This window comes from Solea solea, chromosome 4 (genome assembly GCF_958295425.1).
Source record: "Solea solea chromosome 4, fSolSol10.1, whole genome shotgun sequence".
Lineage (NCBI taxonomy): Eukaryota > Metazoa > Chordata > Actinopteri > Pleuronectiformes > Soleidae > Solea > Solea solea.
In genome coordinates this window covers 14,509,333-14,527,543 of record NC_081137.1, presented here as the reverse complement: position 1 = coordinate 14,527,543, position 18,211 = coordinate 14,509,333, and the positions used below count along the sequence as shown (strand labels likewise).

General features: G+C 41.3%; 2 protein-coding genes across 4 annotated transcripts in view; both read left to right on the top strand.

The window, feature by feature from the left end:
• The window catches only part of srrm3 (serine/arginine repetitive matrix 3), an 84,649-nt gene extending 81,109 nt beyond the window's left edge, over positions 1-3,540 (top strand). For all 3 annotated transcript variants that reach the window (XM_058627433.1, XM_058627434.1, XM_058627435.1), the window contains one exon: positions 885-3,540. In XM_058627433.1, coding sequence (XP_058483416.1) covers positions 885-1,140 — 256 coding nt within the window. In that variant the 3' untranslated portion in view covers positions 1,141-3,540. The remainder of the gene's footprint in view (positions 1-884) is intronic.
• Positions 3,541-6,260: 2,720 nt separating this feature from the next.
• On the top strand, positions 6,261-11,343 carry hspb1 (heat shock protein, alpha-crystallin-related, 1). Its single transcript, XM_058626451.1, has 3 exons — positions 6,261-6,746; positions 10,400-10,463; positions 10,800-11,343. The coding sequence occupies exons 1-3, from the start codon at positions 6,359-6,361 to the stop codon at positions 10,954-10,956; spliced, it is 609 nt and encodes a 202-aa protein (XP_058482434.1). The 5' UTR covers positions 6,261-6,358; the 3' UTR covers positions 10,957-11,343.
• The last annotated feature ends 6,868 nt before the right edge of the window (positions 11,344-18,211 follow it).

Here is an 18,211-nt window from a genome sequence, read left to right as displayed (position 1 = left end):
GCGTCTGCTTGTATGTGTGTGCACAGTTGTGTAACCCATGGGGAGTGAGGAACATTTTGGCTGGTCCTCACATCTTTAAAGGGCTTTTCGGGGTTTAAGACGTAGTTTTAGGGTTAGGGTTACATTTGGGTTTAGGTCAGGATCAGACATTTAGTTGTGATGGTCAAGGTTACGGTAAGGGGCTAGACTCGCATTATGTCTATGAGGGTCCTCACTTTGAGCACCAATAATAATAATAAACTTTATTAGGCACTTTTCATACAATAAAAGAAAAATAAAATTAAAAAAGAAATAGATCCAAATACAATAATAAAAAACCTGCTGTTTTAATTTTGAAATAAAACAAAAGATGCAAATAAAACAGTGAAATACAACACAGGGTGGAATAAAATAGGAAAAGGCTTAAAACCCCGTTTTAACTTTAAAATAAACTAAAAATGCAAATAAATAGACTTCATATGAACCCAAAAGGCTTATGTGTGAAATACATTTACAAAGACAAAGTTAGTTTTTGTTGGTTTTGTAAACAGTTTCAGTTAGTTATTGTTTTATTTTTATTTCAGTTAACAGAAAACAGTTTTTTTTTTTTCAATTTTAGTTTTTACTTGTTTTGTTAGTTTTTGTTAACTTTAATAACATTGATCCTAACCACAATTCCTCTGGTTGTGTGTGTGTGTCACTACCTTTCAGATCCTGTACTGATCTCTCACCTCAGTAACCGTCTCTGCACTGAGCAAACAAATGTAGTCTTAAAGCATCACGTGATTGACATTAACTATCATTTAACATAAGTTTCAGATCACACTGACACTAACTCCTCAGACTTGTCGCCTCAGTCTGACGTAAACGTTGACAGTGTGTCCCCTCCCTCCTTTGTCCCCCAGTGCTCGAAAGCGGCCGATCCCGTACTACCGGCCCAGTCCTTCCTCGTCCAGCTCCGACAGCAGCCCGTCGCGGTCCAGCCGCAGCCGCAGCTACAGCAGCTACAGCCGCAGCCGGAGCCGCAGTCACAACCGCAGCCAGAGCAGGAGCCGCAGCTGGAGTCGCAGCCGCAGCCGGAGCTGGAGCCGCAGCAGGAGCCACTCCCGCAGTCACCACAGTTACTACAGCCGCAGCAGCTACGACAGCCCCGGCTTCTGAGGGAAAACAAAAGCAAACAGATAAGCAGCTCGAGTTGAACTGACTTTACTCCACACCGGTTACTCTATACCTTTCACAAGCTCTCGACAGTGTCCACACGCCTGCTCAGTCCGAGACTCCCGAGTCCTTGACCTGCGACTATTATCCCTCTCTTACACAGAGCCGCGGATCAAAGAGGAGAAGCTTATTTAACAGAGCACATTACTATAAATTAGGTGTCACTGTTCATATCGTCACACACCGTGTATTATCGGTTGTCATACATTGAATTGGTGGAGCCCAAAGAACAAATATTGCTGTATGTTAGCACGTCCTTTCCCTTCTGCCACAAAACAACCAAAATGAAACTTCCTTCTTTATCAATATACAGTATATATACATCTATATCCTAAAACTAGGAGCTGAGTAGAAGACATAAAGATGGCTTACTGTACTACTCCCCCCCCCCCACCCCTTCATCATGTACTCATCTCCCCCAAAGACTTTCATTTCACCGAAGCACACAGATCAACAGTGGTGAGTACAAAAGAAAAGACAGCCAATGAATTGGAAGCAACGAAAAAAAAAGCAAAAGCAAAAGAAAAAAGGGGTCTTTTTTTATGATGAAAATTGTACTGTATAGGTTTGTCTGTATAGATATAAGTTCCGGCTTTGTAAACTATGCACTGTATATTCCATATAGTTTTGAGGAGGTTTTGTTTCGCATGATGCATCAGCAGAGTCTTGCTGCTCGTAGGAGAGAAACTCTGGAAATGAAGGTGTGTGCGCTCACAGTCCTGCAAACGAAAAACTTGTATTATGTACTTTTACTCTTTTTCCCTATTTAAATTATTATGTTTATTCTGATAATCCTGTGTGTGTGTGTGCGTGAGTGTATGTGCGTGCACACATGTGTGCATCTGTGTGTGTGTGTGTGTGTGTATGTATGTAGCCTGTACCTCAGGCTGCTGTACGGTACTGTACAGGAAAACTGTCTGCAAAAATTCTCCATGCACTCATGTTGAATTGACCACGGCTATTTATGAATCTGTTGTATTTATTTGTTTTATTTATCAGGCTATTTATGAATTATTTAATGTATTTCTTATTTTTTTGTTGTAAAGCAGCGGGGATGTGCTTTGAGGATGAGATTGCTGCAGGTGTTTTACCATGTTTCACACACACACACACACACAGTCTGTCTCTCATTCACTTTAGCAAACAGCAGCAGCAGCAGCAGCAGCGTGTAGATTTGCTGCATCATGTTTACGATGCTCTGATTTTTAGCCAGTGGAACTTGAGTCTTCATCTGCCGTCATTCCCACCACCACCACTGCCACTATGGCACCCATGACCTACTCTAATGTTTTATTTTAAAGCGAGCCACGTCCTCTAATTAGCAGCGAGGTGTCAGTCTGAAGTAGAACTAAAATATCTCACGTCGTGTGTGGAGAGGATGGTCCATGATCCCTCTCTACTGTATGTTTCACCACCACTACACACTCTAACCCCTTTTAAAAATGGGTCACACTGTGTTTCCCTTGGTTACCAGCTTGAAAAATGAGGATATATACATATATATATATATATATATATATAACCATGTTGTGACCAATAGTTTAGGGAAGTTAAAGTCCCCAGGACTTTTTTTCAAGGAACTAAAAGGTTTCTGTTTTATTTGTGTTGCTACCTGCGTCCAAAGACCAGATTAAGCAAATAGCCTGATGATGTGAGCCACAACAAAATGGTTTGATTAATACAAAACTGCGTCATAGCAACACTTCAACGATAGAAAACATGGAGACTTAAATTGTGCTGCTGCTAACCCTGCTGCAGGAATAAAAACAAAACAAACAAAAAAAAAACTGAGCATTTGTAACAAAGTGAAACATGAAATGCTGAACTTTAATCGTAATTAACATTTTACTCGCCAGTGCTGGAGCATAATGGGGCATTTCATTTCTAATGCTGCAAGCTCCACACAAAATGTTCCAGAACTTTCAGAAAGTTGGGACTTTTTGGGGATAAAGATATTTCCCCAGAAACTGAATGTTGACACTGGTCCCTATTGTCAGATGTGCTGTGTTCCTGCTAAAGGTTCTTAAATATGGGGTAAAGGTCCTGTGGTCAAAAATGCTGCTTCTGTAACAGCGACTCTATAGCGCCCCCTCACTGTCTCCAGCTTCAGTGGTACGTTAAACAAACTGGCAAAACAATCAGGGATCACCCTCAGTCTTCCTTAACATTCGCCCAGTCTCACGCAGTGTTTTATTCCCAGTGTGATTCCCTACAAGTGTAATACTCTGCAAACCTGTTCATTTATTCCGAGTATAACATTAGACCTTTGGTTCTACACGTCTTTCTTTGTAATGTTCAAGTTACTCGACCTGACAATAAACACAAACACATGGGGAAACAAAAGTTCTTCTGCGCTCGTTCCTTTTCTATCCAGCGCTGATGTGTCTCTTTCTCGGTGTGGGGTCAGTTTATATATATAATATATAAATGAAATAAGCAACAGCACAAAATCAAAATACAAAAGGGGACGATCAATGACAACCTGAGAAAAGAAAACACAATGATTTATTTTACATTTCTCTTTTCTAATTTCATATATTTTATATATATCATATATTTCATATAGATATATGTTTGACTTATATTTCTGAATTGTGCTGGCAAAGAATTAAATCTTAATCTGTTTAATTATAACCTTTCAGTGGACAATTTCTCAATATTTCCCCCCTAGTTCATTGCGTTGTGATGTGTTTTAAACAAGATCAGTGTGTGTGAAAGTGTGCGAGAGCGCTCTAGTGGCCATTTTGAGAGGGAATTACCCACAGTTCATAAGGTGCAGGTAACAATCTAATCAGAGACTGATGTTTTTTCTGCAATGAGACACTGTAACGTTATTAAAACGTACGTATGAATCTTACATGATCCAAAAAGTAGACCTACTCGAGAGCAAGCGCAGCCTTATTAAATCAGACCACCAATACATCCATCATTTTGTAAGAGTTTCAGGGAAGCATCTCGTTTCATCCGTGAGTTGGTGAATCCTCTTTTAGCCTCCACAAACCAAACCTGGTGCAAGGACTGCATGTTGTTTGAAATCCCAAAGTCATTGGGGGTAGAAGAGGAATCCTCAAGAAGTAGCTGTGGACATTCCCACATATGGTGGAACAGAGACCTCTTCTGGTGCCTACATTTCATGTCAGGATGGAATGATATCAAGTCTCTTAGCTATTCAGTTGACTGTTTGGGTTAAAGAACAAGCCTCCGATTCTACCTCCTGTGTATTATTCACCTTTAGAATAGTTATCTACAAACAATTGATACTAGTACCTCGTCGTCTGAGGGTTCTATATCACTATTTTCTTAGTTCTTCAAATGACAATGATTAGTTTCTTCTCATTATAAAGATCCGACACCTTGACTACACCTTGGTCAGACCACATTCTTAAAACCTGAACAGGTCCATCCATCCATTTTCTCCGGTGTTGTCCTCCACATGAGGGTCGCAGGGCTGCTGATGCCAATCCCAGCTGACATAGGGCGATTCACTCACATACGGGCAATCCCAAGCGCAGATAAAAGGGTGGGTTGCATCAGGAAGGGCCATGGGAATAAAACTCGACCTCTAGAGATGGAGAAGCTGAAAGAAAAAAACAAACTATCCTGTTGAACGCCTTTTCTTCGTCCAACGAAGGCTATGTGTTTCCCCAAAAAAACATTGAAAATCCATCTTACATTATGAAAGCAATGCCTGCTTCATCTAATCTAATTAAGAGCCACATTCCCTGGTATCACTAGTAATGTCATTATTGCAATGTTTAGTGAGGGGCGAAGAGAACCCTTTGCAAGCAAACGGTATTAATTTAGCCTTTTCAAATGTTTATAATTCAGTTGGGAACCCCTAATGAACCCACCCATTAAGGGGTTTTCCCTCCCTTTAAGTCGCAGGTGTCAAAGAAAGCACTTTTCATTTGAAATTCTGTGAAATATCATCACAAATATCAAAGTCTTAGGCCCCAAGATGACGGTGGAGAACACATCTGTGAAGTGTCTGTGTCACTTCCTGTCGTTTCTCTTAATGACTTTCACATGGGGTCAATTAACCCCGCCCACCAATTAACCCCGCCCACCAGCATCTCCTTGAGTCTCTCACCTGGCCTTTCTCTAATGGATGACGCATTAAACTTGAGGTAGAACTACTTTAAACTCACTTTATTCAAAAATGTGCGGTGTCTTGATAAACAAATATCTAGAGGAGTTTTCTCATTGTAATGTATTATTGTTATTTCTGTCGTAATCTACACCGAGAATATCTTTTGGAGTTATATTTTACCCTACATGGGATTATGTGTTTGTCACCGATGGCTTTTATAATCTACCCACGATGCAGAGTCACACAGTAGTGGCTGCAAACAGTGTCAGACGAGGAGCTGCTCCATCTGCTGCTGCCTTATATGGTAAACCTGTGTCTCCTGTGTAAATCTCAACACGGTACAATGTTTTCAACACGTAAGAACCACATGGGAAGTCAGCGGTTATTGAAGTTATAAGTCACATGTGACTTCATTGTATTGTCCGTATTCACATGTGGTTACAGGGTCACTCTTAAATACTGGGGAATCGTTGTCGTGCCTTCAGTGTTTTGGTTTTTAAATAACTTTTATGATGTTGTGTTACTTTGCATTCATGGCCCAAGTTGTCATTCACCAGTGTAACTAATATGTGGCTGATGATAAATCTGTCACGTCACAGCCTATATTGGACCCCGTGCAGGGCCATGTCAGAAATAGCATGTTCAGTCTGAGGCTGCATGTGCGTGGAAGACTTTAAACAGCCTCTCAGATTGTTCTGGCAGTTTCTGATGTCCAGTGTGTGTGTGTGTGTGTGTGAGTGTGTGAGTGAGAGGGCAGGTTCAACAGTACAGCTGTTACAGAGGGAGGGAGGGCCTTCCTGTTAGATTCCATTCATGTGCTTCGCCTGCCACAAATAGACATTCGAGTAACTTCTATAATGGTGTTTGGGGGGGGGGCTGAGAGATGTGAGGGCCCCGAGTCAGAGGGGAGGACTCTCAACTCTGATGACAGGGTGGTGGCTTCTGTGTGTGTGTGTGTATAAAAGCCCAGCTGAGAGGCAGACGCCACACTGGAGAAACCTTTTCAAACAGGCCAAAGTCAGCAGCTCTTTATCACAGCAACAATAACAACAAGCCCTAAACACAGCAGCCATGGCCGAGAGACGGATTCCGTTCACGATGCTCCGCACCCCGAGCTGGGACCCTTTCCGTGACTGGCACCACAGCCGCATATTTGACCAGGCCTTCGGCATGCCGGCCGTGCCAGAGGACATCGCCGCATTCCAGGGCACCCACTGGCCGGGGTACATGCGGCCCCCCATCCTGGCCCCAGACATGGGCGCCATGATGCCCCAAAGCCCCATGATGTATCCTGGTGCCATGATGGCCCATCAGGCACGCGCCCTTTCCCGCCAGGTGAGCAGCGGCGTGTCGGAGGTCAAGCAGACCCTAGACAGCTGGAAGGTGTCGCTGGATGTCAATCAGTTCTCACCTGAGGAGCTGGTGGTGAAGACCAAGGACGGTGTGGTGGAGATCGTTGGTGAGTGTTTCCCTCAGTATACTGTATACAGTATGCATGCACTATAATCCTCGTCCCAGTATACAGGCACTAGATGGGAAACCAGTTATTGGCTGGAGTGCATCTTCAAGTGGGTGAAATTAATGTAAGGCTGTTTCCAATCTTCTTATTGTCCATTAACTTAAAGATATTCAATTATTTAACCCTTTAACACATAAGCCTTAAAATGTCCGTCTGGACTTTTTAGCTTCATTTACCCACAAATGGACCAGAGAATGTCCTGTGAGCTAAGTGCTGTCGCCCAGTATAAAACATATTTTACAATTACATTTTTTTGAGTATTTGTCTCTTATTGTTCAAAAACAGGCCAAAAAATGGAAACTTATGTACAGGAGTTCTTCCCACTCTCTCCTCCGCCGGCTTCCTGAAAGAGCACGAGTGAAATTACCATAAAACCACATGTTAGCTTTGACCTGCAACTTGTCAGATTTCAGAAACGGTTGGAATTTCGGTTGGCACATGCTCAGAGCGCCCGCCCCCTCCCTGAGTCTCACTCTGGACCAATCACATTATCTGAGTGAATTTTGATTTAGCACAGTTTTAGTTTTGTTCCGTTTATCATGTAAAAGTACAGAATGTGATGCTGACTTCATGCTATTGTGTGCAGCCACTATTTCACTGACTGAAGTTTATGATTATGTCGTTCCACCCACCAATAACACAACTTAGTGGCACATCAACGTCCTAGTTTGCCAGAAGAGTCATTCAAACACAGCGAGCTGCAGCTGTGGGTCAGACATGCAGAATGTTAAGTAACATTAAGTGCAGTATTACACTTTAAAGGCCTTGCATCTCTACCACACAAGCAAAATAAGAGTCTGCATTAGAGATGGATTTACAAAAAAAACATTTGGAATCAGAATTTGAAGACAGATGCTGACGTTCGAAGACAAAGTGTTTTGAATGTGGACTGCAGTGCCCACTTTCTATGTTATTATGATATTAAATGAAATGAAATATCCGAGGTGATGGCGGTAATAACATAGGGCACTTGGGTGTACTGTGTTTTTACCAAGTCAAAGATGCATCGCTGCAGAGTTGCACAACATCCTTTTTGACTGATTATGTGGGATCCAGTTCATTGGAGGGCGGGAGGCGTTTGGATGCATGCCTAGAGTCTGTGCAAAACAATTCAATGTGTGGGAGTCGACTCTTACAGCAGCTCACAGTAAAAAAAAACAAAATTCTCAACATGAAATGTATTTTTTTTGTTATTTTATTGTCGTTGCTTGTGAAGCAAAGCAAAAGCTGCAAACCTGGAGGTGTGGAATAGATGGCGTAATGACTCAGCTCTCTGAAACCTCAGAGAGGTCCCTTTGGGCCTCTGTGCCCTCACTCTCCCCGTGTGTCTTGCTGCTTTAAAAGGATTGCTGGATCGCGTCCAGGCGCAGGGTTCAGGGACACACTGTCTATCGCAGACTCTCTCACAGGCCAGAGGCCGGACACGCAGGGGACAACAAAGACAAACAAAGCCTGCTCATGTCTTTTATGTGCCGGCGGTAACGGGTTATCATGTTCGCTCTTTATGTAAGACTGTAAGACGTGACCAGATGAGTTAATGAGCACAATTAAAATGCACCATACCTAATTTATGCCACTGTGGGTCTAAACAATAGCAACGCCTGATTTCAGGAATCAGTTTATAGGATCATGGGATGCACTGTTGTGTTGAGCTCCGAAAGTGCAGCAAGTGGCAATAAATTATCGTGATCCAAAATTGACAAAAGACAACTTCTTCACTCTGATGTTTCATAGCAGGTTTGCCCCAGAAGTTAACAATGCAATTAAATAGCAATTTAAATGGATCTTTATGGGTTTAAAGTAAATATATAACATTGGTGTTGTGATTTTTAGATATTTCAATGCGCAGATGTTGCATATTGTATCTTTAATTATCTTTTCTGCTAATAGTTAGTCGTTTTTTTATTATTTTTATCCTGGAATTTGCACCATTTCACTCATCCATTGAGCTGGGTGCTGTGGTAGCATGACTCCACATACGCACAGTGGCTCAACTTTATTATTTCTGGTCAATAGTACAAGAATATCACATACAAAAATGACACACTACACTGAGCCTTCTATATATTGCACTGCATGACAGCTGCCGTCCGGGGGTTCCCACACGTTGGTTGACATCAAATTCAACGTTCCAGGATCAATTCCCTCAAAATTCAAGGACTGAATGTGCCGACACAGCTTAAGATGGGAGGGCCATTGTAAAGGGAATTGTAAGCGCTGCTTCGCCCATGGTGTCTTCTTTTATTGATTTGCAGCACGCCCTGCATCTGGCCAAGTGATTGTCCTTGGGATCTTTCATTTGGTGACTCTTGATCTCTTGATCTTGGAATTTGCATTTCCCAGGCGTCACGTCATTTGCTCTCTGTTGCCGCGCGTTGCTTGCTCATTGTCCTGCATGGAATCAGTGTAAAGTGTTCACAACACCGCTAGTAATTAGGACTCAACGTTTGTTTTACGTAAGGCCAAGTCTCCATACATCAAGCAATGCAGGGCATGATGCAATAGGTGGCGTCATAACAAACATGGGAGATATTTACCTAAATATCAACTTAACTTCTTTCTTGCACAACATTCAAGCACTTTAGATGACCCATGTCTTTTTTAGGATTTTCAAAAACTTTCCAGGGCCTGGAAATTTCCTTTTCCAATTCACAAACTTTCAAGGAACTGACCACGGGAACCTTTACCAACCCGTTGTCATAACAGATGTATTTCTGTAGAGCCGTACGCACGGCGATTTTTCCAGCATTACAGTCGAGCAATCTGAGCCCTTGAGAGACTGATGGGACAGGATTAAGACTGCCGGGATCTTCAGTGGCCGTGCAAGATAAAAATACCACCACAAAAGATGCCTCTACCCCCGTCACCAGCCTCTGAGCTAAAACTGAAACGGCTCCTGTCTCTGGCTAAATATAATGTAGTGATTGTACTGGACAATTTGTTGAGGCAAAACTATGTGAAGAATGAGACTCGAGCAAAGCGTCCGTAGCTTCATAAACCTTTCAGCATAATAAGAGAGATCTGCACCTCCTAAATCTGTAGGGTCAGAGAGCGTGGGGACTCACAGAGTCATCTGTCCAAAACAAGTGTGGCTGTGCAAGTGTTTGTCACCAAAAATGTGCAGGGCTGTATAATTAATTGCATTAATTATAGTTGTGTTACTGTATTTACACCAAAGCAGTGTCCCTCTTGTTTTTTATATCCTTAGAGGGCAGTAAAATCGCAAAAGTGTCCTGGTTTTAATTAGCATTTTTGTGGGTAGAATTATTTTTGAATTAAACAAGAAAACCAGAAGAATGACTGATTATGTTTTACTATTTTTTTTATTTTTATTTTTTTAACAATTAAGCAATAAAGTCACGACTACTCATTATTATCGTAGTTAATGTAAGAGTTGTAAAAGTATTGATTAGAGTGTAAATACATTTGGTCTGGAATTTGCTCAACACCATTTATTTCTTTTCCCCGTGACATATTCTTTATGCATCTTACAAACAGAAAATATTTCTTCGTACATTATAACACTTTATTTAGAGCTTTTTAAAGTGAGCTCATACTTCAGATAAAGTAAACAGTGTTGCTTGTGTCCTCAGGCAAGCACGAGGAGAGGAAAGACGAGCATGGCTTTGTGTCCAGAAGCTTCACCAGGAAATACACGTAAGTTACTCCATTTAATAAATAAATAAATAATTATGACTTATTATTGCAATCATATTCTCTGCTGTTCAACTCGTAGACAGCTCACAAACAGATTTTCCTAATAAAAATGGGTTTGCTGCTGTGGCCTGGTCTGCAGAAAGATGAAGTTCATGCTCTGAAAAGCAGCAGCAGCCTCCTCTTCTTCTTCCTCCTCTTCCTCTGTCTGAGTTTGTAGCTTCAGTGCTCTGCTGCCATCCAGGGGCCACAACACGCATCATTCACCAGAGGCCTCACACTGTGCATTTTCCAACATTTCCTCTGTGTCCTCACTGTGTCTCCTCCTCTTCCTCCCAGCCTCCCGTCCTCCGCTAACGTCGAGCAGGTGGTCTCCTCTCTGTCTCCCGAGGGCGTGCTCACTGTCGAGGCTCCTTTGATCAAACCAGCCATCGAGTCGTCAGAGATTACGATACCCGTCACCGTGGACAACAAAGGTGGTGTGGTGAAGAAGTAGGAGGAAAGAGCCGGGGTGCAGCGTCTCCCTCAGACACGGGTGGAGATGAAAGAACGAGGGATTACCCTCGCCTCCCCCTCTGTCTGAGGTGATGAGTTAAACCCAGCACTGTGTAAACACGTCTGCACCAGTGTTGAATGAAGGAAATCTTTGCCTCCTTTCTCTCCACCACACCTTCCTCACATCACCTCCATGCTGCCTTCACAAACTAAAGACAAGAGCAAAGTGGACAATGACGGCAGGGATCATACCATCACGTGTTTTTTTTCTATGTGCAGAACAGTAACTGTTAGTGATCCCACTGGGTCCCCCCCCCCCCCGACTGGAAATAGACTGTTCCATCTACAGTTGCCTTTGGAAGTAACCAAATAAAGAACAATAAACACACAGAGTCTCTAGTCTCTTCTTTTTGTAAGCTACAAATGTTCTTCTTTGTATTCTGGTGACATGACGTCAGTGGTCTTCCTCTCTGTGGAAGGGGCAACCTGATTCAGCTCCATCTGTTTAAGGTCCAATGAGTAAGAATAAGTGACATGTAATGGTGGCTGGAAGTGACAAAAAATGAATGGTGGTAAACATTTAATGTGACATTAATAAAATGCAGTGGTAAAAATGACAGCATTTGATCATTGAACTCATCTTACATTAATCATTTATCATTTACAACACAAAATTGCTACGATAAGTTGTTCAGTTCAGAATATGGTTCCGAGACATCAAAATGATGACGTCCTCAAATGTCCTGTCCATAAACCATATGACGACAGCATTTAAGGAGGTAAAAATCCGAGAAATAGACCAAATAAATGATTTACACGTCTGCAATTCATTCATTGATGAATAAGTGATTAACTGATGAACTGTTGCTGCCCTAGTCCACGGGTACGAGGAAATGGAGCATCCCCCACGTTGAGCTGCACTGAAACGTGTCAAACTGCTTAATAAAGAATGTCTCTGTCGAAGTATTTGTGCATTTTTGATGAAAATGCCCTTTACTTTGTGAGGGTGAGAACACGACAGAGGAGGCAGAGGCCAAAAGGTGTGGGGGATTTATACTGGGCTTAAAATGAAGCTATGTTATTACTTTTATGAGTATTTCTTTTCTTTTCTTCTTCTTTTTAAAATCAATTATTTGTGTGTGTGTGTGGGGGGGTACTCTAAGGGGGTACCTTGGAATACCCAATGTTTTACTATTGCGTTATTTACTTGTGCCATTTTGGGGGGATTTTTGTTTTTTTACCTCAGAGGGAAATAAAATCAAAGTATTTTAGTAATTTAGTATAAATCTGCACTTTCATGATATTGAATTTGAATAAAACAAGTAAACCGGTTTGGTGACTTGGGGTTTTAAAATAAAATAAAATAACTTAACACTATTTAGATATCTAAAGATAAAATGTTGTTGTTTTTTCTCCACACACTATATTTTAGAACAGTACTTTTACTTACTAAAATACATTCAAAGTAGTGGTACTTTTACTTGAGCAGAATATTTCAGTACTCTGCAAATAACTTAATGTAACATTAATTACAGGTCAACTGAGCCCAGATGTTCTTGCTGTATAATCATAAGTGAAATACTGGAAGTGTTTTGTACCTTTGTAGATCCACTGTGATCGGTATGTTGTAATGCACATGTGTAAATGGTCAACTTAAGCATAATATTTTCAGATTAATTAAACTAAACTAAAATAAATGAATTATGCTGTTATTTTACTCGCCCGGCCCACTTGAGATCAGACTGCTCTGTATGTGGCCCCTGACTTACAATGACTTTGACACCCCTGCACATAGTTGGTGCATGCTGCTGTCTGCAACTCTCTGTTTAAAGCGACCATAGTGCCTCCTTGTGGCCACACATGGTATTTTAAAGTCCCAGGCTGAGCAGCAGGGGAACTTGAAGCAGGAGAGAGCCCCAGAAATGAGGTTTGAAGTGTCCAGAACTGTTTGGAACACACTCTTACATCAATCAACCACTTTCTGTTATTGGATAAACACAGACCCAGGAAGGAGCTGAAGTAAGTAAAATCATTATAATGAACAACTCAGTATGTGAAATGTTTGGTTTTGTCATGATTAACGTTACAATAAATGTTTGGAGAGAATGAATTATCACACAAAACTGTATTTTGCTCTAGTTTCTGAGTGAAATGTATTTCCATCTCACAATGAATAATGAGTATGTTGTGTTTTCTTCTTCACACTTCAAATGGAACCAGAGGAAGTCAAAGATACACACAAGACAATGGCGATGGCTCCTATAGTGAAAAAGAAAACAGGTAAGTCAAGTTAATACAATAGTGGTTTCTTTCTACATTGTCATTTTTATTTAACGGCGTTTCTCAACACTTATGATGTTTCCCTGCTCCAACACACCTGATTCAAATGATCAGCTCGTTATCAAGCTCTGCAGAAGCCTGCTAACGAGCCATTCATTGAAATCAGGTGTGCTGGGGCAGGGAGACATCTAGAACATGCAGGACAGTGGTGCGACAGGATTTAAATCAACTCAAATGACTGTTCTTGTCACCTAGTAACGCACTGAAAATGCACAACTCAGAAACAGGCTCATACTATGTTGGCTAGCAATATAGAAACCTTAATTATACAAGCCAGTGGTGCCCAAACTGTGGGGTGCACCCCCTAAGGGATGGAGTAATAACAAGGGGGCAAGGCCAGTGATGCATGCAAATGAGGCAGCTGCACTGCTCGCAAATGTGGGATACATTTGTGAAAGGAGTAGCAGGTATGTTTTTTTATTCTAATGAAAAGTGTCTTCCTGCTTCCACTCGCTCTCCTTTATGCTGATTTAAACGTTGCACTAAATGTGTCCACATAGGTGGGTTCACAATACATGTACACTCTGTATGTGCACTCTGTGTTACAAACAAAAAGAAACCATTCATCATTTTACAAGTTTTTTTTTGTTTGTTTGTTTTTTTACATAATCTTGTAAAAACAGACTCAGGAAAAAAAAATCTCGTAAAAACGCCCCCGAAAAAATGTATCGTAACAGACCCCGAAATAAAAACATCCTGAAAACACACCGTGAAAAAAAATCTCGTAAAAATAGACCCTGAAAAATAAATCTCGTTTAAAAAAAGACCCGTAAAAAATTATTTTAGGTGAATGCAACACGCGTCCGTAAGTTGTTGATGGGACAGAGGATTAAAAGACAGTGGGTTCACCAGCCCATGACACGGCCACATACCTGTCACTCAGTGAAGGGTTCTTGATCCATCTCATCAGCAGAGAATCGTTCACTGCTGCTGTTTCCTGCATTTACCACTTAAATAGCAATGCGTGTCGAGACGTGCTGTGTATCTAGCAAAATGAGAGTTGGATATGCCCTAAAGCTGTACTGCACACTTTACACCCTGCTCAGAATGTTTGTAATTTTGGGTGTGTACTTGCTTTGGCATCTTTTCAGGATGATCTTTGGTATCAACAATGCTGACCTTGCCAGTCCCACACCGAGACCCAAACCTGGTTCTAATGAAAAGGTCATTTCTAAGGCTGTAGTTAAATGTGAATTGTTGTGATATGTTTAAGGTTAGGGGTATGGCTTTGGTTGAGGGGGCTTAACATTTGGGAGCCAAACTGATATAACTTTGCATTTGGTCTTCATAATCCATGAATGTGACAATTATTTTCTTAATTGCTTGGTCCATGAAATGTCAGAAATGATGTCCAAAAATCAAAGGATTCAGTTTTAATGATTTCATTGTTATGTGGAGCAAAGAAACCAGAAAATATAAACTTTTAAGAAGCTGATAAAATCCGATAATTAAAAAAAATACACTCCATCCATCCACTTTCTACCGCTTTATCCTCCACATGAGGGTCACGGGGGCGCTGTGCCAATCTCAGCTGACATAGGGCGATAGGCGGGGGTGCACCCTGGACAGTAACACTCAAACTGTTTATCAAAATAGTTAATTTAGTAATCGATTACTCTACATTACTTTTGACGGCACTATAGATTCAGGATAAAGTGAGGAACTAGGCCAGGATCAGCACGTGAACATCACATCAACAATCAGTAGCTGTGGGCTGTGGCGCAATCAATACACGGCTCAGCTGTATGTCATGTATGAAGCCAGGTCTTCTTGTAAATCTGTAAATATCTCTCTCAGTCAGTCAGTCAGCGCAGGATTAAAGCAACTTTTTTTTTCTTTATCCCTTCTTTTCCTTCCTTCCTGTCAACTTGGAGCCAGTTCATGTTGCGTGCCAGCCCACTAATGCACATACTAACTCTACTCTTGACTGGCAAGCTGCAGGGGAGATCTATTTATAGAGTGCTCTGCTATGCAGCGAGCCTCCAGCTCGTTGTATAGTTACACAGCGTAGATAACAGACACGGACCAGTGCTGATTTCCCCCTCTACGGTTCCAGACCTGTGGTGACAAACTAACTTGTTATTAGCCGCCATTAGCTCGATCTATTTGTGTGTCGTTGGGTGTGGTGAAAATCTGAGAGTATGTGTTCTGTTGTCGTGTATGTGAGCACGTGATATGTCCAGGGCTCATATCGGCTACAGAGGAGCGGCTGTGTACTATTCATGGAAGCCACACAGACATTGGGTTAACACAAGGCAGCAGTCTCTGAAAACCACTTAGCATTTCAGCTTTTCCTCTTCCATGAGTCACCATTTCCTTCCAGTGTAATGCAGGCCTAAATTATTCATGCCAGTCCCCATCAATTCACGAGCTATAACCAGGGAACCGCCTCATGTGAAGCACTATTGGCAACCAGGCCGCTGATTGGACGCTCCCTCATCCACTCTACGCAGCCGACATGAGACGAGCTCCTCAGTCGGAAAATCATAAGTGTTATTTAGATCGTCATCAACATAAATATTGCTAATTATTGTATATCAGCCAGTACTACAGTGTTTCTTCTTGTATACAGACATTTTACTAAGAAAAGCAACGTGCTTAGTAAAGGCACCATACTTTATCTTAACTGGTGATAAAAGATGGGATTAGTTGGAGTAATGTCATTTTACCACAGGACATCTGTAATATTAATGACCAATTCACACTGGATAAGAAATCTCAGTAAAACTACCACAAGTGGGAGGAGTAAATCAATTTACACGCCACTGTCACAATAAAATGTAGAAAATAATACTGTGTTTGGTCATGTATAGCGAGGTGTGTACGTAACTTATAGACACTTAACTAAAGCAGTCAGAAATCCTGCTGTCTTCTTCAAGCTCCAGGAAAATCCACGGAGAACTACTTGTAAACAGGATATGACAGAATTATTTACACTCATATTTACTGCTGGTCTGTTCGCACAGGATTAGTATTCCCTATTTCTCCGGACCTTTTTCTACCGATCTTATATCAACGGTAATGATTAATGGCAAACATGGCACATTCTGACAGACGGGACTAAAGTCACTGAGAAGCTCTGGTAATGATTATTTTACCTCACCTCTCCATGTAAGACTAATCCTGTCCAAATAGGGATTTAGATGGCCCTGAAAACATGAACCTTTTGGACGGATTTTCTAGTAGTTGTGATGGACAAATAAGTCTGGTCTTGATGAGATAGAACCTCTGGTTAGATGTGAATCATGGTTAGTTTAGGGCATTTGTGTTTATAAATGAACCACTGTACATTGAAAATGACCAATATAGTGAAGTCAGATGTTCACAAGTGTGAATTCTTTCTTACTGTTGTCTTTCTACGGTGGCATTTTATATGATATAAGATATCAGGAGGTGGCAGTGCTATAATGATATGTTCATTGGGAGTGACCAGGATGGAGGATTAGGATTAGAAATATTTTCAAGGGACAGCTCAGGTTGAATGGTTATGGAAATAAAGCGAGAGAGTCAAGGTTGAGATGGTTTGGTCACGTGCAGAGGACGAGGGATATGGGATTATATTAGACAAAGGATGTTGAAGATGGAGCGGAAAAGAGGACGAGCACAGAGAAGGTTCATAGATGTTGTGAAAGAGAGGACATGAGGGACAGACGGGGCAAGACAGAGGCAGATGATCCGCTGTGGGGGTGAAGCCAAAAGAAGAAGATATTAGAGCTCTGTAGTTGCTGGCTGTGTTTACTTAGTGGTTTATTAGCCTGAATCATGTTCCACCCATGTTGTAAATCAGTGCCAAACACTCAAACACCAGCCCTCAGTGAGTGAAACATGGCCGTCGTCGCCTGTCAAAAGATGCAACACCAATGGCGGCGGTGGCTGATCCCTGCAGGTGGTCAATTATCATTTCTTAGAAGATTTGTCCTTGTAAATATCAAAAATGTGTGCGTTCTGAAACAATGGGGACGTTCCCTTGTTGAATATTTACCACTCGACCGCCGATGTGACTGTGCTCATTGATAAGGCCTGCTGATAGGCCGTTACGACAGTAGGAACAGGGACCAAAGTCTGACAGTAATAAACGCGAAACAAGAGCTTAAGATAAGACTGTGACACTCACACAGGGTGTGGCGCAGCAACAAGTTATGTGAGATATTTTACTTCGGTTTCACAATCGCACAAACCTCACGACCAGTTATTGAATTTCATTTAATCGTTTTATCTTTTAAAACACTAATGAATCATGATGATCTTTGCCTCACTTCTGTCTTCACAGGTGGGTTCAGATTAGATTATGTCAACTCGTTACAGAGAGTTTTCTCACATGTTTTGAGTTGAATCTCATTATAGTATGGAAGACCGTAAATGACACAATAAATGAATTGACGAAGACCAAAACAAGTGAATGACTAAATAAATAAATAAATAAAACAATGAATTAATGAAGACGTAAATGAATTAATAGATAAATTCATTTAGAAAATAAAGAAGCACATTGAAGAAATGTATCAATGTTTTTTTCCACTCATTTTTTTTATTTCTCTATGCATTAATTCATTCTTTTATTTTTTATAATGTCATTTATGGTCCGCTATATATTGAATACGTACTGTTCTCGGCAGGTGTCCCGAACTTGCAGCCCCTCAATATCATTATAATTTAATATCATTTTAATTTCTGTCCAACTTTGTTACTTATAGATGAATTTTTGCATCATACATATGTTGTTTTTTTATTATAAACTATATGTAGACCAGACTAGACACCCCCCCCCCCCCCCCCCCCAGGTGAGTGAAGTTTGAGACCCCTGTCTTAAGGTGATAGTTCAGGTGTTACTGTATATGAGGTAAACATAATATCACAGAGGGCGTCGAGGACTCCTGCGAGTGAAAAATACTGATTCTCTCTGTGGACTTTGGTTC